A 26904-nucleotide genomic window follows, 5' to 3' on the forward strand; every position below is an offset into this window, starting at 1 on the left:
GGTTTGTCTGTGGGAGCTTCTGAATCTAAACGTAACGCACACATACATGATTCAAGACCAGGAAATCAAAGTGTATCCCGAGCTCTTTGCATTTTTTTTCCCCAGTTGCACAACAGCACAGATTCCACATCAGTAATGCATAGTGAGAAAAACAAACTTACATCGTCTTTGGCTTGGAAGAGGTATTCATTGCCATCAGTCAATCTGCAAAGAGAACCACCATCACAAATTTAGTTTAGTAATAGTCACACTGGTACAACTCATGCTTTTTTAATTACAGTATGTAATCAGACCGAGACATATAGGACAGTCATAACATCTATATACACACAAATACACCCCAACAACTAATGTTTTAGTATCTTATACTATCATGCAGATGCAGCCACACACACTGTATTCTGGTGTCTATACATGCTTATGATAGTGGATGTGTTCCAGTATGTCAGGATGCACTGCAGAGGGAGGTTGCCATCTTCAGCAGCTGATGACTGCTGTTTCAGTACTTGCTCTTTCAGGCAGATCTCTTCTCTTTTGGAAACGATAGTATAAACGTTTATTCAATACTTTAAAAAGACATAAGTCACAAACAACACGCAGAGTTTTCACTGCTTTTGTAGAAACCTGTCAAAATTCTGCAGCTGCCCTGCTGTCGTAAGTACTGTGGTGATGACTCAAGATACTGTACTGTATATTATTCATGAGTAGCTGCTGCTGCTTTCTCTGCTGATTTTACTCAGAGGGTTTAACTGGAATATATGAAATGATTTATGTGAGGACATATATTAATAAAAAAGGACCGAATAACTTCAGGCATTGAAACAAGTCAGAAGCAGAGTCAGTCGGAATGGCATTGCAGGCTTCCTGAGCTTTCCCCAGAAAATGAAAGCATTTTACAATCTATTTATGAAATGAAATTAAGTATTAGTCAGTAAAACAACATTAATGTAAAGTAAGACACTTGGAAGAATGTAACTATGCCTTTCTTCTTTAAACAATAAAGGAAAATATTTTCAGTGTATTTTCCACTAGCCCTTTTAGTGAGAGATTTGCCTGCACGTGAGATCTACAGAGACCTCACCCTTTGCAGAACTGAGCCTCTCAGGTGTTCTCCTTCTCAGCTTGGAGAAAGAGTTTTGCCATGATGAGCTGGCATAACTCTCTGGGGAATTCTTCTAATGAGAATGAGTGAAGAAAATAAGCTACATGCAGTTACCCAAGAGACCGGATACAGGTGACAGGGAAGGAAGGGCAATTGCTTTTTCTGCCTAAGTTCATATTTGGAACACCTTATTCTTACATTATCAATTCAGAGTTGTTTGAAATAACATGGAGAATGAATCACATAGCTGTAGGCTATGTTCAAGAAGGTTAACAGCAAGTTTCCCTAAATATGGATTAAATTGAATTTAGAGGATTCTTGCATCAATGTCAACTTAGAAAAATATTCCATCTTGGATTCCACAATGGGATCAGTTCATAAAGTGAGTCTCCTCCGAAAGAATCACCTAACAGCTGCGTACTAGTAAAATACTTTTTAACTGTGGGCACTAAAAGATTGATCAGTAAAACAAACACAAGACTTTGGAAATAAAAGCTTTTTTTTAAATCCTTTGAACATTAAGTACTTTGTACACTTCCGTATGAATGGTCTGTAACTACATGTTCAAAACCTGAAAATGTCATTGATACCTGGAAAGTTCAGCATTTTTAAATGCAGGCTCTTAACTTTAGGAATACACACCTAGTCTTGTCCCAGACATAAATAAAGTGCACTGAGTATTTTGATAGTGCTTGCTACCTTTGATATGGACCATGTATCCAGTGTTGGGAAGACCCTGTTCAGAAAAGCAGACTCTGCAGTAAATATTCACGATCAGTTCGTGGGCTGGATCCTGCCAAAGAATTTGTCAAGTGAACATACCCACCACAACTTAGGCTAACATAAAGATACTTGTACAGATTTACCTTAGCTTGAACACATGCTTTTTCTTTTTATAATCGACTGCTATTTCACAGACTGCTTCTTTCAAGCTGACAGGAATCTCATTGTGGTAGGGAATGCCAGAAGCAGCAGCTTTTGAATCCTTGTAGAAGCCCATTTCTTGGTTGTTTATGACACAGTACACGTTATGCCATGATCTTCAGGACATGGAAAATAACAAAAATACTTGTCAGTCTAATGCTCTTACTTGCACAACTGGAGAAACTGAACACAATGATTACTGTATGATAACAGAGACCACTTCAGTCTGAGGATAGAAATACAGTATACTATGTCCTGTAAAACACAGATTAAAAAAAAAAATCTCTCATAAAAGCACTACTTCAAGACTTCAAGACAGAAGTCCTGACTTTGAGCCAAATGAAATACAGATTTCCAGAGCTCTCTGTGATAGCATGTTAGCATATCCTAACAGTGGGTGGATTATTTGGCAGACTATGCAGTTTACATCCTTGGGAGAGAAACCAATTGACCTTTTAATGACTATACTTTATTACAGAAGGAATTCTCATTGTGCTGCAAGCTAATGAACAGACTGCATATGACATCCTTGACTGTTAAAAATGCTCTTAGAGACACTGTCTACCTCATTCTCTAATACAGCTCTAAAGATCAATTACTAGAAATAAGAGTCTCTAGATATTAGTACTGGTGGCTGTCACTGCCCCAGAGTAGGTCTTCTCTGTTGTGAAATAACTAGCTGAAGAAAAATCATGGCTGGATTGTAATGCAGCTTACTGACTCGTGAGCTGCACTGAGCTCCATGGAGCACCTCAGCTCTGACCAAATCCCTCAGGTGTTGGTGTAGCTCAGTACTTGCTAGTTGACACTTTTCTTTTTAGTTAAGTCATAAATCTGGTTTCAAGAGCCTTCTCAGGTCATGAAGGACCAGTGTCTGCTGTTCTACTGCAGACAGGAATCTCAAAAAATTTGCCTGTTTGAGAACGGCAGGATTGAGTCCTCAGGAATGGACTCAACTAAGGCACACAAAATCATCTTCACCCGCTTTTCTCTTCTAAACAGATTACAGTGTAGGTGGAAAGTGCTAATGTGCAAACAGATGTCAGAAGAATATGGACATTTCTGTTCTCACACCTACATGTTTTTCTTTTCTTGTAGTAACGTACAACTCAAGAGATCTGGAATCAAATCCCACTACTGCCATGAATTCATCATGTGAAGTGGGAAAATCATGGTATCTTTATGCCTCTGTTTTCCACCTTCTAAGTGTGGCTAATACTGCATTCTCTACTATGTATCATTAGATAGCAACTTCATTGAATATACTGTTCGATCATGTATACACAGTTCCTAGAACAACAGGAGCATAATCTTGGAAAGTACTTTGGAGCTGTGAGAAGACAATAACAGCAGTGGTAACATTTACCATCTCACATCACAGTGAGTTTGGATGCAATTATATGCATTAAGCATCAAGTACTCTACCTGCTGGAGGCTTTCTTGCTGTGTGTCTCCCACTCATGTTTACGATGTAAGAAGCCTTCCATCTGAGCTGAAGGAATCTCCTGTGTTTTGGCTGGTAGGGTAGCAGCAGTCTGGGCCTGAATGGCAGCCTTGGCTTTGCGGTCTGCCGTTGGAGAAGGAACAGGACTAGACTCTTTTGAACTTGTCCTCTGTTCTGCAGCTCCATTGACCATTTCATTTGTTTCTGCAGTTTCTGCCACCTAGGAACAGTGGAAGAAATGTTCAGCTAGATGCCTCATGACACTAAGGTTTCTTGCAGTTAATTTGTTTCCCTGCACAACGTGGCTGTGTATAAACTTTGCCTGGAGAATGACACAGGCCAAAAAATCTTTCTCACATTCCATGGAGACACAGAAGGCCAAGGAAATTAGAAGGTATGAATGGATTAGTACTCATTTTATAGGTGGAGAGACAGGAATATAAGAGCTGCTAAACTTCAGTGTGAGTTTTACTGTGCTTTGCTCTGCTAGTCAATTCATATTCTTTTATATATTGTTATTCCTAAAATGAGAGCATTCAGTTCTGTTGCTAAGTGCTCAAATGTTTGGAACAGTAACAATCACACTTTCTGTGAACCTGAGAGGAACAGTAGAAGTTATACACATCAGCCACCTTAAATACATTTATAACATTACTGGGGCATAAAAAGTCTATGAAAGGTATTAGCTGTATGTCAACAGAAAAATATGTCAAAATTGCCCAGGAGCATTTACAAAAATTTGCAGAATTTGTTTCTGTAAAAGCTCCTTTCCCACTTTCCCCATTCCCCTAGTGACACAACAAAATCAAAACATGCAGAAATTAGAAAGATTACACCATGCATTTCATCTCCACCATCTCAGTTAGGATATTGGATCTTAAAGACAAGGGAAATGAGGTCATACGTCATTTTATCATGGTCTTTTTCAGACTTTCATTATTAGGTGGATTGGATTTTTGTTAAAGGAACTGAAAACCACCACAGTCACACAACATCACACAGCTATTTACCCCCAAACAAAGACAGAACCAAGGCCTTGCCCATCACTTGCTTTGTTGATCGCGTTGCCTGTCGCACTGTGATCGAGATAGCCTAGAGAGCAGCCATGTTTCCAGCAGCTCTGACTGGTCAAGCTGTCGACGTCTTCAGGAGCCATTCATCCAAAAATCATTTAAATTGGAATCCTAATGGCTATACACTTTGGAAATGCAGCTTGGTCCCAGTTTTTTTTTTTTTTTTTCTTGTACCATTACTTTGACATGTAGAGCCATTTGGTAGCAGCTCAGGAGTTACACAACCAGTGTGTATTATTATTATTAGCAAGTTACTAAAGCTTAGTGCTGCTAATGCTCTAGTAGATTACAAACATTCTCGACTGTTTTTATGCAGACAAGCAGGTATTTGTGAATGGCATAGTAATTAGACATTCCCACTTCTGCAAAAAGCCCGGACAATTCAAAAGCAGCCGAATTATTATGCAACAAACTAAATTTCGCCACCATTGTCTAAAACTTCTTGTACCTGCCAAGTATACATTATTGTACCTCACACCTTTGTACCTCAGATATTGACCTAGAAAGATCTAAGTGTCAGCTTGCTATGAATATGGGAAGGGTTGGTTAACTGCCTTTAAGCAATCTAAATCTCCAGAGTACAGACACTACATCACTGAAACAGGGAAAGAATCACAGCTCACATTCCACTTCAAGTCATATCTATTTTACTCTGTCCCTAAAGACACGTAGCCTTACAGCCTAGTTATCAGAAGGAACATCTACCCTGCACTGAAGATCTATCTAGTGTTATCCAGCTGGAGTAAAAATCAATGATGCTGCTTCTTCAAACTTAGGTTAAGTCAAAGCCATCAAACCCTGCTATTTGTATTCAAATCTCAAAATAAAACAAAAATGTTGATTAAAGGAGGGCAGGAGGTAGGGGGAATAAATAGATGAGACTGAAGATTATCCAAACACTGCTAGCACTGCTGCTGCAACACAGGTAGTGAAATACACAACCAGTGATTCACCAAAGAATGCTTAATTAATTAATCACCACCAGCACTGATCAATGGCCAACATACCACATTAAAGAAAAAGGAGAGCCCTTTGAAAATTTTACTGACCACTGACTGTTACTGAACTTCAAACATACTCTTCTTTTAAACTGACAGGATCCCTGTCTGAGATACACGAGGCACTTGTGAACAGCAATAAAGAATTACTGGAGACTTGTAGTCTGCATGCTACATAGACCACAGTTGACTCAGCACAACTACCCAGAACTACCTATTAGCTAAGCCAATGCTGAAAGTAGTATGTTTTCTGTAGTGATACAGACAAGATGTGAAAATATTACAGATTTTGGGGTACCTGTAATGGTTAATCTGAAGTAAAACAGACAAGTTCCAGAACAGCAGCCACTGCACAGCTACTTAAAATGTTTTTATGGTAAGTAACATGTAATTCAGTGCTGCAATCTACAAGCCTGTGGTTTTAAATGGTAACTGCCAACTTTAATTACACAATCAGACCTGTAAAATCTACTTAAAATGCTGCTGATTGTAAAAGGGCTATGAAAAGCTTTATTGATGCTCTTTCAGGTTTTATTTCCTTTCCATGTGTTATCTACAATTAACAGAAAACAAGCAAAATAAATCTGAATCATAAACAGGTATGCAAAGAATGTGTCATGAAAATAGAGAAAAACAGGAGCTAAACAAATTTTAATGAAAACATGCATTTGGCATGCAAAGACAACGCAACAGAGGACAAACATTAATAGCAAACTGTACTGTTACAACAAAACAGTTATCACGTACATGAATACAGTTTTCTTAATCGTGACTGAGAGATTAGTTGCGAATTCTTTAGTGGCTAAAGACTACTCTTGAGGTATATTTAAGTCAGGACTGTATAACATGCAACAAGACAGCTGGTGACAATGACTGGAGAAATCCCTTTGATTTTCATAGTGCTTGAAGCAACATTAAGTACAGGTCATCAACTTACGTCTCTGCACCACAGCTTAAATAATAGAGACATATTTGCCTTTTCAGATGCAAATAGATGACAGCTTGTGTGTATTGTTCTGGCATAAGTAACCATTTTAATGTTTTAAGCCAGAACCATACGCCATACTGAATTGGTGAAATCTTACACTTCTTGTGCCTAAAATGATGACCTTAATTGATGACGTAATTTATTTTTCTTAATCATGTAAGTATCATTTCTATATAGAAGTGGACTAATGCAAGTAAAAACATGTATCTATATAAATTACCTTTACAAACTAATTTTTAGCCAGAATACATCTGAAGGCTTCCCAAATTGCGGTATCTGAAGCTACAGCTAAAGTGCTCTGAGAACTGCCATACTCTTAAAGGCACACAGACCCAACACTGGTGTAAGTAGACACCAGATCATTTGCATAATTTTATATGAAAATTTAAAAAGCATTAAGAATATATATCTTGTTATCCTGACAAAAGAAAAAAAACATGCATCATGAAGTGGAAAGACAAGTTACAGTAAAAGTACAATTACTGAAGCACATCCTTTCAACCACCTCTCTTTATGAGCTTAGCCAATACAGAATATTATAGCTGCACTGTTCAGCTGGTTGTCAGAGAAAATCTGACCAACTACAGCATATTTCATGCCTCAAGTCAGAAATAATACAGCTGTGTACATCTGATGTATTGCAACACAAGATTCAGTGAACTGACCTAAAAAGCTCTCATGGAAGACTGTGAAGTGTGGATGGCAAAGATTAACATGGAAATGCATTATGTTTCATGGTAATAAAATAAAAAATGAAGCAAACAGGTGATGTATAAGACTGTGATAACCAGCAAGGTGATGATGATCTGGGATTCATATTCCTTGCCACAACTACATATAATTTCATAAACATTAGAATGTAAAACACTCATCTCACTTCCTCATTAATATTGAAGATGAACTGAAAGGCTTTATTTAAAAGAAAGAAAAAGACAGAACTGCTTATTATCCAACAGCGTTAACAGAGTCTGTGTGAAGACCCAGAAGTAACTGGGATGGATGATCTGAAAGGTAAGCTTATGCTGAAAGACAGCCAATGTCTAGACTGGGACCTTTATTTCTTTTGTGGTAATGGTAGAAGTTCTAATATCTGCTGATGTGAGCCTGCCAGGAGCCCTTCTTGTGTTTACTATGACCTGAAAGAGTGAGGTTCAAAAACATGACAGAGAAGTGCCAGTTTTTACCACAATTCAGAGCATCAATTGGAACAAGCAGGCTTTGCAGGAAGGTAATGAAGGGATAGGCCAGTTTTCAACTACTGTGTTGCTTTAAATAAACATACATATTTACTGTTATTTCTATGGCTGCACATTTAAGAGTATTGGCATGCATCCTGACTCCACTAGAACCTTCTCTGTCAAGAAGGATAATTTTGAATTGACAATTCAGCCTAGATCTATAGAAAATAGAGAGCTGGGATCTTAGACCAATGTACTTTATTTCACTTTCAAAGAAAAGTGTCACAACCTCTCCATAAGGGTCTGCATCCTAATCTCATTTGTACCACTGTATCTTCAATGTCCATCAATGGAACTGCTGTTGCGTAAATTCTCCAAGGGAAAATGGGGCCCCAAAACAGAGAGTCAGCAAGATCACAACTCTTCCAAAGGACTAAATTCCAAGATAAATCTAAAAACTATTTCTTATTGGTTTATTTCATGTTTATTTTTATCTGCAGTCAATGAATCCATTCTGCATGGAATGTTATAAAGCTAACCTTAAGGCTTTTAATTTGTTGGTAGTTACAACACTCCCCTCCCTCCCAGCCTTTTCTACTGAGCTCATTTGCATGTATTGTCTTTGGCCTTGTGAATAACTCACTTTCTAATGCAGCTGATTTAATAATGTTGCCGTGCTGAAACCTGTTAGTATAACTCGATGCGTCATACCTGTCAGATTCTAGTTCTCTTCTTCATTATGATGTAATCTCATTAAATCTCAATTACTCATATAAAAGACGGTTTAGCTGGAAAATCTTAATACTATTAACGACAGGAAAAACTCACAGTAAATAACATGAAATAAATGTGTCACCTTAAAGCAACTGAGTGTCAGTGGGGATATTGAAATAAACAAGGATTAAAGTGAAACAAAATATATCTCCAAGGGGCTGCTAATTAAATAAAATCAACTGATGGGAAGGAAGAGAAAAGCAGCAGGGAAATCTGAAGCCAAAAGATTAAACCAGAACCAGTAAATCATACTGAAAAAATGGTGTCTTTTGCTGCAAATGTTTCTTTATGTCACAGTCCAGACCATGATCGGTCATTGGCTGTCCGTCTGCTAATAAAGTTTTTGTAGTTTTGGTAGGTTTGGGAGCGGTAACTAACCCGTGGAGATTCCTGGTCTGATGGCAAACCATTTTGGGAAACCTGTTCTCCTTTTGTTCCGTCCCTGTTGAGAAAGGAAGAAGAAAAGATATTAAGTTATTGAAAGTCACAAATCTTTTTCACCAAAACAAGATTTTCCTACTGAATTTTACATATCTCAAATTCAAACAAGCTCTTAAAAACTGCCAAGTCATCTGTTGACAACACTGTAAAAGCATTGCCTTTAAAACATTTCCACTTGCAAGGGCAGAAGCCTACTGCAATAAAGAAATGAACCGCTGAATAAATCCAATGCTTAAGTGTGATCAAAATAGGCTTTCATGACGGTTATTACCTCACAAAGTCTACTCCTGTCATACAAGTAATTTCATAAATGTTAATGTTACATGGACGCGGCTTAAAATGCATCCGTAACAGATGCTCATTAAAGGAGAAAGCAACGATTGTTCAGAAATTTTAATTAATAACACACAGGGTGTATAAGGTGTATAAACAGCATTTTTACTTGAAGGCCAGGTACGTCTTAACAATAGGAACTGCTTCATGGTGAAAAATTGGAACATTCAACCTAGCAGTGAATTGAGATCTCTGGGCAAGGTCTTGCCCCCATCAGCTACATCCATGAAGTCTTCTAAAAAGGGTCACATCACAAAATCACGCAACCTCCAGACTCCCCCTTTACAACACATCTTCACCCTGAGAATCCTGACACGTGAAGCATGCAGTTCAGCTTCCTGCATCGTGGGCTTACCATTGCTGCTGGGAGTCTGCATCCTCTGCAGCCTTTGGGCTTGGCTCTGGAGTAGGCGGCTGTCTCTTCCTCTCCTCTTCCTCCTGTTGTCGACGTACTTCCAGCAGTTCCAACTGATAAATGAAACATTTTTGTGCGTGTTAAAGCACTGCATCTCAGTCATTTTTCAGGGGCATTACTAGAAATGAAGAACAATACCCTACATTTTTCTGAAACTTACTGAAATTAAAGTTTATTGGCATAAAATTTGAAGGCACAGGTCTTTATTAATTATACAAAGCTTGTTGCACTGGATTTGGCACTAAGTCACAGGGCATCAGACTCTAATATGAAATGGAGTGCCTGCGCAGCAGCTTGCTATGTCCAGATATCTTACCTAATTCATTAAAACAAAAAAAAAAGAAAAAGAAAAAGAAAAAGAAAAACAAAACAAAACCAAAAAAACAAAGTATCCCAAGCTACCAAAATATTTAAAAGTGACATCCTCTTGTCTGCTTGACATACACGAAAGTAAAATGTTTCACATCGGAATCCCTGAAATTAACCGTCAAAACAAAAACAGCTTGTTTTTTGAAGATGCTATGAAACTCCAATTCACTGTGTGCAGCTGTGATGTTCAGCGAGTGTTAAAAATTAAGCCATTTCAATTTTAGTGTCTAAAGATTGTTCTCTAGAGATACTTTCCAAGCATTAATTACTGACGTTTCAGCTCTGATGAAAATGTTTTTTGGAGCTGTTTTTTTTTTTTGTGTTTTTTGCTTATGTATTTATAGGGGAAAATATAGCCTTGTACTGGAGCAGTCAAAACACAACAAACATTTTTATTGAACTCTCCCCATGCTGTCCTCTTGAACTGAAAATATTTTCAAGAGTTTGGATCTGGGTTTTCTTTCCTCAGCATCTCCTTTCCCTTTTAGCAGTATGGCCTGTACATCAGAGAGCTGGGGCAAACCACTCAACTCTAGAATTTGCTTCTGGGACATCACTCCTGGGCCTCTGACAGCTCTTGCAGACTACTAAGGTCATTTACCACTTAAGCTCCCTTTGCAGGCTGTTGAGCTCAAATGAACCTAAGAGGGTTTTAGCATTGTTGGGAACATGAAACTTCAGGCCCTGGGTGATTGGCCTTGGTTGGCCCTCCACAGCATCAACAAATGGAGGTAAGGTTGGTGGTGCTGGGAAGTTACTAGGAACAATCAGCTGGCACCACAATGGGAATGGCCAAGAGGAGTTCTTCTTGTCTAAAGCACTCACCGTGGTCAGTCTTTCCAGTGCTGCAAATCTCTCATCCCAAGTAGCTGCGGATTTCTCAAATGCTTCATGCCGCTTGATTAATTTTTCCACTTCATCAACACTTTGACCTATTTCACGACTGGATAGGTAGGGCTCCTGCCCCAGCAGCCAGGCCTCAGCCACACTTGCATCTCTTGAAAACTGATGCACCTCCAAAACTGAGTAAAGAATGTACAGACATCAGTGCTATTAATGTCAAAAAGGGCATCATGAAGGTATTGGGCATCTTCTGAATTTACTTTAAAATAGCTGGGGGAAAAAAGCAAATGTATTTGGCTAAGTGTTTTCCTTAACTAAGTTCACTGAAATTTACAGTAAAAAGACAGAAATTTCTCATGTTGGCTTTGCTTTGAGGAAAAACAAAAGTTAAGACCCACCTTTATTTCTTGTACAAACTATTTAATTTTCTAATTTCAGTGTCTCCTTTCGTTCTAATCAGCTGTTACCTAGTAACTTCACGGATGAAATTCTGTTACTTGCTGGTTTTCTTCCTCACTCTGCCCTGTCAACCAAACAGCTAGACTGAAGGCTGCAAGCCTGTACTTCATGCTTGCCTACAATGCTACAGTTCCAGGTTTCATTTCAGCTGAAAAAAGCTTCCACAGCTTTTGTGAATGACATTGCAACAATTTTGATGAAGAATATGGTTCAACCGCCCAAACTTAGGGACAGGCAATCATGCGATTCTTAAAGCCTGCTGAGACTCAGAAAGAATGAAGAAAGTACGCACAGCAGCCCAGAGCTCCACAAAATGATTACACTGTGCTGTACATTTTGAGATGCTCGAAGTGCACGTATTGGTAACTGTCTGCTGCAAAGCCTTCAGTCCATATGAGTTACAGAAAACCTTGTTAGAGTATCTGAACTGTGTTGTTGTTCCTGGTGTAAAAACTGGAAAATGCTCTAACATTTAAAAGTATATCTTTTGTCAATAAACTCATTAACCTAGCCTCTCAGACAATGCTGGTATGTTACATGTGTAAGGTAACAAAGCTTTACTTCCCCGTTTTTTTTGTTAGTACATCCTTTGTAGAAAAACAGTTGGAATGTGACACCTGCAAAACCTAGTGCATCTGTTTCACCTAGCTCCAGTTTTGGTCATACAGAGTAAGGCCTTTAGTGCAGGTTTCTTTGTTTCAAGTTCTCAGTTATTTTACAGACGTGGATGAAAAAAATAAAAAAGGAGTTGTACGTTTTTAAAGTGCTCAGAAAGACACAGTGAAGAGAGAACTAGATATGGCCCTGCCAAGAAAAATGCGAGGACATGCTTACTCAGTCTCAGCCACTCCCATCTGTCTTCCCATTTGTCAATCATTTCTTTTCTTTTCTCTGTCAGCTGCAGTAGCTTTTCCTTGATCTGGATTTAAGAGGAGAATGCAGGACTGTTACATAAGCATCAGGCAGCACAGTCACCTCACCACACTGTGTAAGCTGGTATCACAAGCAAAAGGCACTGGCATTTACTGACAGGATACATTGTGCTGGATTGTCAGGAATGACTTAAATATGAATACTATGGCTTTTTTTTTTTTCCTTTGAAATACAAATAAATATGACATTTACATTAAAACACTACGTTTACATAAGCATACAGTATCTGTTAAGAAGTACAGTACCAAGATTATTTGATCAAAGGAGTATAATGGACAAACAAATCTAATGGTACAACCATGTAGTGTATCTTCCACTTTTTTTTATTTATAGATAATGCAAAATGTGCTACCTGTGCTACCTGAAGCTACTTGTGCTAACAATGACATGCCAGCATAAGCCCTATATCATTCACAGGGTGAATACTGGCTAGCAAAACCTTCCAGTTCCTGAGGAAATATTACTCTGAAGCTGCTCCGCAGCACTTACATGTAACACAAATACAGAAAACATCACTCCCCAAGTGGGCAGTCTTACGACATTCGGCTATCCTCCCTCTGCAAAAGGGAGGCAGGAAGAAACAAGGGTTGAGCCTCTATCCTTTGGCTTAGTCAAATCAGAAAATAAATCAAGGCCTTAGAAAGTCAATACATTTCTCTTGTAATATTCCCTGGATTTACTCCCTGTGAACTTCTTCCTGCTCCTTCCCCTAGCAGGCCTCTTCATAAGCATTCCAGCTGCCCTCAGCAAAATTCAGGCTGCCTCTCAGTTGTCTCTGCTCTTGCTCTAAGAAATCACCTTTCCAAGCACAGCCATCCCAGAGACAGCTCTCTGCAGACTGAATGCAACAGCTTCTTTGCATTTCCTGGACTGACAGGGATACTTTAAACTTTGGTGCCATCTCTGCTCCCCCATATGAATCCACAGCACTAAATCTTACGCTAATTTCACAATAGCAAGTAACTGCAATAGTCCCTGAAGTAATGCATGCCATTATAAATATGCACCTTATTAATCCATAAATTACACAATGCAAATTTCTCTAGCTGAAAAGGAATCTATAGGCCAGCTGCACTGCAGTTGTTACCCGTTCAGTAAGCACAATACCTCCTCTGATGCGTAGTGTTTTCTTGCCAGAAGAGATTTCCCAAGCTCAATACAGGTAGTAAAGCTGTCATTTCGGGCATCAATTTCTGCTTTGATACCCTGGTGATTGTTCATTAGCAGTTCAACAGACGACACATCCCTAAAATAGTCAATCCATGGTTCAGAAACATGTATTTCAAATTTAACAGCTACTACATTAAAAAAAAAATCTAACCCAGAATGGTATGATACAAAATTTAATTCCTAGGTTGTCTTTGTAGTTCAGGAAAACAGGGACTGTCAACAGCCCTTCCATAGGGACAGCACCATTCTATTGTCAGTCGGGGGTCAGATAAAGAAATTTGTGGGACAATCTTTGATCATAATTTTCTATTGCAGCCCCCAGCCTCTACTGGGCAGCAATACGTAAGAGCAAGCTGCCACAACACCATCCCATTATGTCAGCCACTGTTTCAATTTCTGGCTCAGCAACACTGAGTGTTACAGATGTTCCTCAGTTGACCTGCAGCCTTATCTTCTGCATGATACTACAAAAGATACTTCACATTACCTTGGTTTTTCCTGGGCTTCAATCTGCCTGATAACATCTTCCATCCAAAGCATGAGATCCCGAACCATGCTGAAGAAACGGAATTTGTCTCCTGTGTCCACCAGTCTAACCCTGCGGCCCTCACAGGCATCCAACAGTGCCTTCCAGGCTTCTAGGACCTCATTTTCCCTCTTCTGGATGTCATCAGCTTTGTCCCCAGCATAGGCAGCCTGAAGGCGTGCAGCATCCTCCTGCAGCTGTCTTACCTGGCATGTGTAAGAGATAAATGAATCAACATTTGGGTATTTTTGAGTATCAAATATGGGGGCATCTTAGCTGCTAATTCAAAATTGGAATGGCTTTCTGAAGTCATTGTCAATATTAATTGTCAATATATGTGGTCTGTCAATACTAGAAAGGTTTATTCTGTTACTCAGTCAGTATATCTCTACAAGAATGTTTCTTAGAGAAGTCTGTGGGACAAGGGACCCCAAAGATAAAGATTTGCCACTGCCTAAGCCTCGTGTAAAACTGGATGCCAATATAAAGTGACTGTTAAATTCCAGGGCAAAAGGGGACCATTTTCATCATCAAATTTTCTTCCTCCCACACAAATGAGAGAATACCACTCAGGAACTCCCATATCAAAACCATTATTCTAGCTGACACAGAGATGATTTTTCAGAAATGCAGATAATGACTTCAAACAGTAGAAATTCAGAAATTCAAAGATCCTTCTATTATTAGAAATCTCTTTTGCTTACAAACGCTCTCTTGGGACATCAAATGCTATTTCTTGTCTGTTTCACATATTTTCCGAGCCAAGAAACACTGTATTGGGTCTTTTCTAATCATTTTCTCATTTTAGAAAGGTTTGATTATGAAATTAATCAGTGTTCTAGCTACAGGTACACAGATCTTGCCACTGCCACGATGATCTATGGTGGTACTCTAGCAGTTTCACCCCAGAACTATCTCTGAAGTACTTTGGACATAGCTTAGTGCTATCATTACCTATTCCCTCATTTAGGTCTTGATTCTAATTACCTTTTTGAGAGACTGGGATTGGTGTTTTGTGAATGTCTCCCATTTAATGTATAAAATCTACAGCTTCTTCAAGCAAAGCTCTTGAAAAAATCAAATGGTTGCTACACCCTCTTTATTCTAGTGTAAACAACTATGTAAATTGCAACATAATCAAGATCTGGCAGACAGTTCAGTCATAAAAGCTTTCTTTTCTGACCTACTGAGATAAATGCAGCCAGTCTTAATTCCTCCATTCCTTAAGCAACTTGTTTCTCTCCAGAATTCTCATTTTGGCAGTTGAACATTGTTTTTTTTTTGTTTTTGTTTGGTTTTGTTTTTTTTAAATTTAGAATCCCATGTGTGCTGTATGAACAGCTGCCTTCTTCTATTTAACATACCTTGGCTTCAGAAGATAAAGAATTAGATCAGGTTTGGCTGCTTTTAAAAACCTTAGCCTGGACAAATCCCCTCTGACTGCTATTAGGATGCATTATAAAAAGCGATATTCAAATCAGAAAGCCTAAACTCATAACCGAGTCAGAAAGCCTCTCGGTAGATCTACAGACCTGCTTTGCCTCTCAGAAAGCAAAAAGTGCCTAACAGAGGAGATTTCTAAAGATTTTTTTTAACAAGCTTACACATCCCTTTATATTTCCTTCTGCTGGCATAAAGAGCAAGCAAACCTAAGGTGGCTTTCAGCACAATTAATATAAATGCTACTCAAGAAAAACATTAAGAACAGAAAAACCTGAAACCTGCATTTCATCTTACCTGTGGTATATTAAAAATTCTTGACAGACTTAGTATCTGTTCATTGTCTTTCAGAAGTTGCCTAAAGAGACACTATCTTAAGTCAAATGATTATTTTTCTTTGAATGTAAACTATTTTCCTACCATATCTGCCATGCAGTGTCCTACTAACGGTGCTGCTGCTTGGGGCAATCAGAAAAAGCTTCTCTGTGGAGCTAGTGTGTTACCCTCATGCCTCCCTATCCATACTCTATTCCTAAGACTAGTAGGAGACATTGCAACTTTTTGCTTTACTTCAAATCAATACAGAATTTCTCTGCATTTATGAATTCTTCTCCAGCCAAGGGCAGGAGATGGAATAAAGTTCAACAGGCAATTATCCGTGTATTAAGAAATCTATTGATTTCTGTTTTAGGGAAACTAATTAACCTAATGCAAGAACAGAGAAGCAGAAAAACAGATAAGAAAATGATCCATAGGAACTTATTCCCATAGGAATACACTTGGCAAGCAGCTGCCAGCACTCTGTCTCCCAGCCACAGCGGGGGCAAGAGCAGTGGAAGCACTCTTCAGCCACAGATCGTGTTGTGTTCACTTGCTACACACCTGGGTACCAAGCGCCTGGATATCATGTTCAAATGTAGTGTGCATTCTCTGTAGTGTTTCCACTGTGTTTTGGTCTCTACCAAGCTCTTCTGGCAGTTTCTTGTGTTTGTCTTGAATGCGTCCTAAGATTTCCTTGGCATCATGGTAAAATTTGTGCAGTTCATAAGAGGCTGCTAGAATTTGTGTTCTCGTGTCAATGAGCTCCAGGAGATCAGCCCAGGCCTCATTGAGACCATCCTTCCACTCTGCAATTGTTGCAGCATCCGAATGTCCAGAGTTGATGAGTTCGTCTGCCATGTGGTTAACGGTATCAACACGCTCCTGTCCAATGTTTCCAGTGTCTCGGGCAAATTCCCGGAATCGCTCCTGCAGCATCTGAAACACAGAGAAACGGATTCATGCAAGGCTGTATTTGCAAAGCGATCTGAGCAAACCAGTCAAACCAACCACCCATTTATATGAACCATCTACTTGTGTGCAGCCTCCAGAGAAAGATCAACCTGCAGCCACATCCAAAGAACTTACCGTTACATGCTCATAATCCTGTCCCAGCTCATGGGATCCTGCCACCACCTCCCTTTCAGCAATCCACTGCTCCAGGTCATCCACCTCTCGGTTAAGCTGGAAGAGCCTGTGTCTCTCATCCAGTTTGCCTCTTCTCTCTTCAGCTAGATCCTTCAGGCCTGCATACAGCTTATCCACTTTGGACTGGCGCATGCTGATACGCTCACTGAAAAAAACCAAAGAGCATCAAGTCCTCCCTATCTTTTACAAATAAGAGTAGACTGAAAAAAAATACAAAGAATAAAAATCACGCTTGGGATATTTAATCGCCAGGATGTGTGCCTGCTGTATGCAGGAATTTGGCTCAGACTCCCTTAACCAGCCTTCTGCTGGGATAGCTGGCTGCACTAGCTGGAAATCTCTTCTGCCATGTACGTATACCTCCGCTGACTTTAGAGAGTGAAGCTGGGAACCATGACTTCCTTTTGTTTGACCACAGATCATACCAGAGCCTTCTCCCATAATGACAGGAAGGATTTGAGCTGCTGAGGCAAGGAGCATTTCATTTTTATTTAAATTCTGCTTCAAAGTTCAGAAGCACTGATGGGTTTCTTTCACTCTAAAGCTCAGCATTTCCAAAAGCGATTAATTTTTCTGCTTGCCGTTATCTTTCCATATATTTTGTCTGAGCCATACAGCCCTGTCAAATTGCCTTCCCTCTGCCATATGAAGTCAATTATGTTATTGCAGTGAGCTCAGCCAGGAAATCCACTCTCATCAGAAATTATGATGACCACAAGAGAGTGCTTTTGAGTTAAATAACAATCTTCCAACAGGGGCAAAGAGTATCTTGCCTAAGATTGTTCTATCTTCCTCTCTGCAAAGGTAGAGCAGTTACACAAATCAGCCTCATCATCAAGTCAGCCCCACAGTCAAATCCAATGGAGAATTCTGTTTGCTTAGTTGCAGCTCTTATAATGAAACAGCTCTTACACTTCTTGAATTCTCTCACAGGGAAGCCTGTTTGAGAAAGTTGAGATAAATTAACCAAAATCAAGATGCTACTATGCCTATGTTTAAAGTATGAGATTCAAGTCTGAATCTCATACTCTGAATCTGAGATTCAATTCTGAATTTCTACAGAAATCTCACAGAAGTAGATCTCAGGGAGCCCTGCCCTAAGACAGAAGGATAAATAACTGTCACCCTATGGTCTGGACATAAAGTTGTCTGAAAGAACAAATAAGGATCTTTGTCTCTCAGGATTGCTATACCTCTGTACAGTTCAGCAGTGCTAGCAGATCTGACACTGCTAGCCTGTATAAAGGGTACAAGGGGCATTTATTGAAGGTGCGCAGTGCTATCCAGAAGTCAGGAGCTGCACATACTGACCCTTGTTCAGGGCAGAAAACTGCACCCAGAATCCCGGTTCTCCTAAAATCCTGTCTCTGGCCAAATCAATGTGGTCCAACATGCATCTCTAATGAAACTGAACTCAGCTTCCCCTGTACAAACTGAGTTATTTTCTCTTTACTGTAGTCTTTGTGTGTCAGAATGAGCTAGTGAAGTGACTGAACTACTAAAAGAACTCGCGATACAATTAAAAACAGCAGTTAATACCTTTCAGGGTGATTATCTGCTACCAAAGTTCTGCTGGTCTTTGAAAGCTGGTGCACAGTCTCAGCATAGTCTTCTACAGCCTGTTCCAAAATCTGGTGCTTCTTCAGCATGGATACTGCACTCTGTTCATCCTGTAATGGTGACAGAAAATGAAAATCCACTCTTCCCACTCCAGGGCAAGACCCCACATAGCAAGTTCATTTTGGTGCATTAGCAAAGAGCAGTAACCAGGAAGATTTATAAAGAGCTGCTCCCAGCTCCTGATGACTGTAAATTAACAGTTGAGTTCACAGTAAATGGTACCCACAGAAAGCAAAATGGTGAGTAAAAAAGCGTGAATACAACAACCCCTCTGAGATACAGAACAAGATTACATCAGCTGCGCACTAAGCATGTTGAATTTCCTCTTCTAGGAAGCTCTTTGTATGTTTACACACTGCTGACTGCACAGGGCTCAGAAAAATGAACAGTTTTAGGCACACTGCTTGTTAGGCTTTTCGGCTACTGACTGGATAAAGACAAGAAATCTTAACTAGCTCATGCCAAAGGATTCTCCACCAAAGTGCCTGGAGAAATTCCAATCAAAACTTTTTATGTGTTGTTATGATTAAGAAAGAAAACAACTCTCAGTGTTACATGGTACTGTCAATAAGCCTTTTCATTAACATTTTTCATGATGAGCTGCTGATGTTAATAGTCCTTTTCATTTGCATTGCTTAGATATAAAAAAGAAAACAAATCCTTGCTAACTGACGACTGAACACCCATGAAAGTGTTATGCTGATACAAAGCTGAGTTTGATTTTATCAGGTTAATGAAGATGCTGTGTTTTTGTAAGTAACACATAAGATACAGCATCCTTACACCTACTTGCCAAGCTATTGAAAAATAAATGTTCAGCTAGTTTGGTATGGTCTGATGCTGTTCAGGTTTCACTGTGCTGGGAGTAAAGACAGGCCTGCAGCTGACAACTAGTGGCTTCCACTGAGTGACCATCAGGCCTACTTCACAGACAGGCGCACCATGCTGTTCCCAGCAATTCCGCACTGCTGGAATTTTTGCCCTTACAGGACTGCATTAGCACATCTGGCCTTGCAGCAAAGGAGAACACACAGTTGCCATCCACAGTCTGAGGCAGCTTCAGTACACCAAGATCTATCCTCCACACTACCCAAGATGTCATAACAGATAGAAGAGATGATCACTTGAGCTTTTAGAAGGGAATTAGATTTGTTTATGTTACCATTACATTAGCAACGTATTAGATTATGTCACCTACCCCCCTCTAGCTAAACAACTAAAATCAAGCTAGTGTTGCTGTGGAGCTGCTCACCTTGGCTTTCTCTTCTGACATCATGTAGAGCTCCTGCTCACTCATCCAGGCTTCGGCCTCGGCAGCATCAAAGTAATATTGCTGCGCTCTGTGAGACTCCTCTAGGCGCTTGTGGCGTTTCTCTGTCTCCTCAATTAGGAGGTTCCACAGCTGCTTCAAGTCTGCAAGTCTCTGCTGAATGGCTTCAGCATTAGGGCTACTGTCTGTGATAATATTTTGACTCCTCTCAAAAATATCATCAATACGAGGCTGATGTCCTTGGATTTCTTTCTGAAGGGTCTAACAGGAGAAAAGCAGACTTATGAGACGCTGCACCCAACAAAGAAAAATGCTGCTTAGGGATCTCACCTCTAGAGGGGCAGCAAAACACAAGCCACCAGCTCATGTGGATAAACTGGGGCTCTGCCCTCCATGAGCATCCTGGAACACGCTGCCCCCCAGCTACGGTCACCCCACCTCCCCATAGCACATCCTGACTGATGCACCCATAATTTTGCCCCAGGCCTTTCTTTCCTGAATTAGTCAGTGCTAAAGAGAAATAACAGGGAGGGAGCTCTGACAGCACCCGCTTACCTGATTTTTCTTTATCAGTAGCTGCACAGTCTGGAGGTTGTGTCCATGATCAGTAGATGTTGCTATAGGCATTCTCTCTCCAACCCACAACTGAAAGCAAGAGAAAAAGAGCACATCTGATTTGGAGCAACCCCAGATACAGCTAGGACTGCAGACAGAGACTGGTGTGCATGACATGCAAAAAGCAGCTTTACTCTACGATGCTACTGAGACATGATTGAAAGGCCTCTTCCAAGCTCTGTGATAGGTGTGAGATTTTCCTAGTATCTAGGGAATGGGATTTCTTTTGTACTCACAATTTCATCTTCCACATCCCGGTTAAACTGGTGGATTTCTTTGGAGGCCAGCAGGTTTGCCTTTCTTTCATTCAAAGGTTCCAGCAACTCCAAAAATTTCTTTTCTACAGTAAGGCGTTTTCCATCTACTTCATCTGTGCTCTTTCCTTCCTGACTTAAAGCCCGCGCCTGGCTTTGCAGTTCCTCTATCTCCTTCTTACGAACATCCATTTGATTCTCTAGCATCTAAACACAAACATGGCAAAAGAACTTGAGAAGTAGCGTAAAAGCAGTTTATGTGACTTGGGTATGTCAATAGCTATGTAAGAAGGAAGAACAGATGCTGATCAGTAAGGATTTACCACGTTAATAATTATTGTAACACTCATGTTGCAAAGAACAAGGTTTAAACACAGATCCATTCCTTCACAGCTGCAGCCACCCACTGATAACCCCGTTACGCCTGCTTGCGCAAATGGTGAATTTGGCTGATAGAGCAGAGTTAAGTTGCTTCTATCGGGCGTTCACAAGTTACTCTGAAAAATTTCGGAGCACAGCTAATTGCATGAGAGCTTCACTGCTCCCTCCTGTCCTTACTGCTCCCTTACTGTCTTTACAGCAGCAAACCAGGGACCGACCAGTAATGGACAAGTTTGAATCAAGGGCAGGCAGCCAGCTTCAGAGAGGAGGGACTGGTGACTGGGGGACTACCCCAGGAGACAGAACAGAGACGTTAACATGGGAGAGAAGAAAGTACAGGGGAGCAACTGCATCAAGAAATTTATGGCCAATTTGTTTCTGGATGAGTTTTTGCTGTTTCTTAAAGATAGATGGAACAACAAGAAGAAAGAAAAGCAAATAAAAACTTTTCTAAACTGAAAGGATCTCCCATCTGTTCCTTTGAGTGCAGATATCTGCTCTCTGCCCACTCTGCAACCTGTGCTCCATTTACCTGCTGCTTCTTCAACAGGATGTTGACACTGGTGAGATCCTTTCCATAGTCGTCCGACTGAATTTGACTCTCCAAACCATTCAGCCACTTATCCAAATCAGCACAGCTCTGGGTAAAAAGCTCCGCCTTGTTTGCATCAAAGAGACGCTGAGCCTTGGTCTGGGTAGTGGATTCGAGCTCTTCCCACATTTGATGGAGACCTGTCAGCTTTTCTTTCACTACAGCTTCAGTCTCTGGTTTCTCTGCAATGAGCTGCATTCCCTCCTGCAAAGCAAAGAACAACCAAAATGGCACCTCCTCAGGAACACTCACAGACCGCTAGTGAAATTATTCCAATTAGCAAGCACTCAGGATTCCTCATCTGCTGGCAACATCAACCACCATCTCCAATTATCCAATGACTCTTTCCAGAACAACAGCTCCCACATCCCTCTGTTGCCAGGACGAGAGTTTCTTGGCAATTGGGAAAGTCAGTCAACGCCTCCTTCCTCCTCCCCCCTACTCATGTTCCTTTGCGGGGGCTCTTGGGGACGCTGCTGGGACTGGAGCAGAACGGGCTGCCCCACATCGTGTGACATCTCACCAGGGCAGTGGTGAAGACCCAGCATAATGCTGGAGCTTATGGCACCAAAACTTATCTGTGTGACTTGAGAAAGGTGTGTTGATGGGTTACAGCAATTACCACGGGTTCGTGCTAGTATCAGAGAACTTCCTTGGGAAGCAGGACACCTGTACCTAGCAGCAGCAGAGCACCTGGACTTGAAATATCTTTTTGTCTCTACAAAGACTGTATTAGCTTTGGAAATATTTTCTTCACCTCTAATTATACTTCTACCTCTACACTTACGTGGTGCCGACAATAGATAAATCTTGGATGTGAACACTACTCACAACCCAGAACATTCAATAGCACTGACCCCCATAACATTAATAGTGATTGCCAGCTCTGACTCATGACACAACTTTGGTACTTCTTTGCTGCAATCTGATTTTTCAGAGGCAAAGAATGAGGATGTACTAGCATCACTAAAAAAGCACATCCAGTACTAAGAGCAGACTTCTAATTACACCATTAAAGGGTATTGCTATTTGCAGATCACAGAAAAGCCTCTAATGGGATACAGAATGCCAAAGTAGGGAAGGAAACGAGCAATTAAGCTAACTTACATTGAACAGAAACCCCACTGTCAGAGCTAAAGACAGTTTAATTTTCCTCCTTAGTTTTCCAAAGTTGCACACAAGAAATGGGGGGAAAAGTACAGATCACAGCTTATAAAGGCCTTCACAGTAACTTGGTGACAAGAGCTGTGAATCTATTAATTAATCACAAAACTGGCTGTACTTTACTTCATGCATTAAGTTGGTATGTGAAAAAGCTGCCTGATTATAGTCCTGAAAGAATGAAAACCAGCACGGAAGCACAGGTGTCTGAACTCACCTACATTCAGTTATTTCCCGGGAAGTACTTTTCCTTTATTACCTCAAATCACAACATTTGCCCTTTTCAGCCTTTTGGTATGAAAAATAGGTTAAGCCTTCTTCCTAACACGTAAGAATGATTAGACAAAGAAAATGAAGCTGGCAACTTAGCCATTAAGTGTTCTGTGAATGTGTCTTGTGTAAAAATACTTAAGATTGATGTGAAATGAAGGGTTAGATGGAGACACAATGAGATAGTTACTCTACAGTAACGAAATCTCCTTTTGACTTAGCTGAATGCACAATTCAAGGACCAGTTCCTGCAGAGGAACAGATCTTCTCTTTGTGCATAACCATCTTTGACAAAGACAAGGGTGGTTTTGGGACATTCTTTAGTTACCTTTTCAATCTTCTCCAGCCATTCTTTGTTGGATGCAAGTTCTGCCATAAATGCCTGATGCTTCAGCCATTTGCTGTGCAGGTTCCTTGCCTCATCATAGGACATATCCTGGGCTGTAAGCATCTTTTCATTGATCCAGAGTGAGAGCTGGAAAGGAAGATACACAGGTGTTCAGGACATTTGCAGTAGGGAATAATGCAAAGTATCCAAGTGCCTCTGGACCGAGCATACAGAGATGCCCACTACAGAAGAGCTGCATGAGATTCAGAGACTGCTTTTATTCGGGATTCAGTCAAGGATCCACCCCTTTAACAGTTAAATAACATCTCCATCATATAAATAACCTCCAACCCAAACAGAAAGGAATCAACTCCATCATGAGCAAAATCAAACGGGTCTCATGCAGCTCAACAGGAAGAGAAACGGACATGTGTCCTGCTTTTTGGTCACGATGTACTTTCGCGCTGTTTTTCCCTTGCAACATTACGCAATGCACTTGCTACTCAGGACGGGACTTGAATGTCATCACCACACCCCTGTGGAGCCTTGCGGGTTTCCTCAGGACACAAGTACACACTAATGGAGTGGCATGCACAAGTCACTCTCCAGAATTAAGCAGAGCCCTAAGGTAAATCTTCCAGGGAAACACTGAGTGTAGTTCTGTATTAAAAGCCTTAAGAATAAAGATGGTTTGGGACCATTAATTCTCACCATATCTGTACCTTTTCCCTACAGTCTTTTCTCTATAGAGATTACATAAACACTTGAATTCATTTATTTGTCCAGTCTCCAGCAAGGTTTTTGGTACTCAAGATACCCCTTTTCTCATTACCTAAAATCCAAGACTGATTGTGTTCTGATTTTATTCAAATACAAAGACACTGAGAACAATTCCCAGATCAACACTGGAGAAAAATCAATACTTTAAAAATAGTTTATTTGCCAAGGGCAAATGGAATGTGAAAACGATCATAGCAGCCAGTACCAGATTTCCTCCTAGGCTTAGTCTGACTGCTTTATCTGTTCCCTAGGTGTGGATGAAAAAAACCCACTATCAGTAATGTTTACAGAACTTGCAAAAAGATTGGTTTACTGCATATTTAAAGTTGCCTGCCAAAGAGGAAAATGTCAAAACAAATCTAAGCTTTTTTCCTAGAATGCCACTTGGGTGATACACACTGTCTTGCCGAGGAAGCACTCTGACAAAAGGAGTAACAGAGCACAGGCCAGACTTGCCAATTCACCACTGCATATTCGGGATGCAGGACAACAAATTCATTCAGAATTCACAAGCCATTTTTAAATTGTACCTTAAAGATATTGTGAAGTTCCACAAAAAGGGAAAATCAAAGCAATTTAAAAACAAGTCAAAGAAATTCATCTGATTTTGCTATCAAGTCTGAACAGAAAAATGCTCCCATTAATGGAGACCTCTGTAGGCATCTAAGGCGACAGTTCTACAGGCTGCTGCGCTACTTAACAATCAAAGGCTATATCAAGGATTACTATACAACGTGAGATAAGTGTGTTTATTCCTGCCTTTCTAGGGAAAAGTATAGCTGCTTCACTCTGAAAACTGCAGTGCTTGTCTTTTATTGTTAGCTTTTACCCAGCCACAGCATTAAGTCTTCCAAGGATTTAAAAGTGGTTCCCAAAGAAAGGTAGCATCATCTGTACCAACAGATGGGGTCACTGAGACACAGTCGGTAGTACACAGCCAGTGGCTGGCTCATTCCTGAGCTTCAGAATGTTGTTATATTCCTTCTGATAAGACAGAAGTGCAAATGAAGCATTTTAGGGGTGACTATTAAAATCTGGTTTTTGAAATCACTATAGTCACTGGAAGTTGGTATCTTCAGGGCAGAAATAGATTAAAAAAGATAATACAATAATTTGCTAAAACAGTGCCTCACACTGGCATTTTTGGTATTTGTTTGTCCAGGAAACCATGAGTCAGTTGTTAATGCCAGCAGAGCTAGACTTCTAGGTTTCATCCCATCTCCTGCACCCATACCACAAAATTTTGTTTCTGCCATCAGCTCCCAGAAAACCTGCAATGAAAAGCAGGCCTAGCTAAGAGAAATGTAGAGACACAACTCTCGTAAGTGTGCCAGAGGAATAAGAGAAGGCAGAAGAGCACCGACTGCTGGTGTGCTTCCCAGACACTGCAAATGCCTGGGCTGACGCAGCCTCTCTCTCTGCCGGAGGTTCACAGACGTCTGTGGTCCATGACAAGACCTGCTGGCACACTCGCTGAGCAGACAGAAAGCTTCTGACATGCAGCCTACCCAAATGTGTTTCCTCTGGTGTCCCCAGGGAAATTAGCCCAGACAGTGCTGGGGCTTCGAAGCTCTTACAGGAAGATCAGCTTTAATCACCTCCAAGGTGAGCTGTAGAAGAGCAGGATGTCCCAGAAGACTAAACGGCAAAATTTATCTAATTCCCCCTCTTCTCTGAATTTCCTTTTGTCACTCTGTTTCATTCACTCTGCCAATTTAACACATTCATATTTATGAATGTAAGAGAGAGACAAAAAAAGCAACACCTCGGGATTAACTTGTGCCAGTGTATCCGACTGACTAACACAACAATCTGCCATAGCTCCCTTCGCCTGTGACCCAGAGGAAAGATTTATCAGTGCTGAGCTGTTGTTATGAGCATTATCCTGCCACCTCCTCGAGTGCCACTGACCCTGCTCACTGCCTTGCTTGTGAGTCAGAGGAGGAAGGAGAGAGGGGCAGGAGGCCACATTTACAGCAAGGCTTTGGCTCAGAGGGACTGGAGGTGGCTGCCCTGGGGAAGGAACACACTGCAGAAAACACTTTCCTCTCCCCACATTACAGAACCTCCCTAATGCAGCGGGCAGGAATGCTGAAGATCACTGCCTGCTGAAACAGAGACTGGTTCAGATCTGCCTGCTAACAACTCCCGGCCGCCTGGCCAAAGGACGTGGAAGAACAAAGGGCGAGGTATTCCCTTGGCTCCCTTCCACCTCCTCAGGGCAGTGGTGCTCCTGTAAATGCTGGGAGGGAGCAGCTCCACCGAGCTGGCAGCCCCATTTGAAGCGACACACTCTCTCTGGCCCAACGTAGGTTATCAGTGGGCACTTTGTAACCCCTCCAGCACCAATTCTAAGTCTCATTATGGCTTTTCTCTCAGAAAACAACCATTCAATTATCATCAAGGCTAATGTCCGCTCAAAAAGGATTGGAAAAATTTGTAACATTTTGAAATTGTTCTGTCTTTGTTCTGTCTTTGAACTGCTCAGAGGAGACATCCGTGCTTTAGTGGCTGGAGAGAAACAATTGAGAGAAAAGGCATTCAGGCGGCCAGACACTAGAGCTTTTATGTTTTCCTTTTTCTTTCAGTGACATTGGGGAAAAAAACAGATCCTAGGGAAGAACACAACCACACTGACACACAAGCTAGAAGAGCTCCAAGAGCCGGAGGGATTTTTGTATTAGAAATGTTACAGAGGAAGGAAGAAGCTGCTGCTAATGCCAGCAGAATTTTTGCTCATCTGTCATGTTTTTACT

At 40.7% G+C, this 26904-nt stretch overlaps 1 protein-coding gene across 4 annotated transcripts in view; it reads right to left on the reverse strand.

The window, feature by feature from the left end:
- The window catches only part of SPTBN1 (spectrin beta, non-erythrocytic 1), a 135832-nt gene that overhangs the window by 1496 nt on the left and 107432 nt on the right, over nucleotides 1-26904 (reverse strand). For 3 of the 4 annotated variants that reach the window (XM_080587458.1, XM_080587459.1, XM_080587460.1), the window contains 17 exons: nucleotides 23369-23515; nucleotides 21550-21813; nucleotides 20619-20843; nucleotides 20323-20412; nucleotides 19750-20028; nucleotides 18417-18547; nucleotides 16818-17022; nucleotides 16293-16667; nucleotides 13932-14176; nucleotides 13382-13520; nucleotides 12176-12260; nucleotides 10865-11061; nucleotides 9611-9723; nucleotides 8860-8923; nucleotides 3452-3690; nucleotides 1969-2142; nucleotides 162-204 (listed from right to left, as the gene is read on the reverse strand). In XM_080587458.1, coding sequence (XP_080443584.1) covers nucleotides 162-204; nucleotides 1969-2142; nucleotides 3452-3690; nucleotides 8860-8923; nucleotides 9611-9723; nucleotides 10865-11061; nucleotides 12176-12260; nucleotides 13382-13520; nucleotides 13932-14176; nucleotides 16293-16667; nucleotides 16818-17022; nucleotides 18417-18547; nucleotides 19750-20028; nucleotides 20323-20412; nucleotides 20619-20843; nucleotides 21550-21813; nucleotides 23369-23515 — 3015 coding nt within the window. Of the gene's footprint in view, nucleotides 1-161; nucleotides 205-1968; nucleotides 2143-3451; nucleotides 3691-8452; nucleotides 8924-9610; nucleotides 9724-10864; nucleotides 11062-12175; nucleotides 12261-13381; nucleotides 13521-13931; nucleotides 14177-16292; nucleotides 16668-16817; nucleotides 17023-18416; nucleotides 18548-19749; nucleotides 20029-20322; nucleotides 20413-20618; nucleotides 20844-21549; nucleotides 21814-23368; nucleotides 23516-26904 lie in introns of those variants that run through there. The other variant, XM_080587461.1, reaches the window with a different exon arrangement.

This window comes from Anser brachyrhynchus (genome assembly GCF_964034855.1).
Source record: "Anser brachyrhynchus genome assembly, chromosome: 3".
NCBI lineage: Eukaryota > Metazoa > Chordata > Aves > Anseriformes > Anatidae > Anser > Anser brachyrhynchus.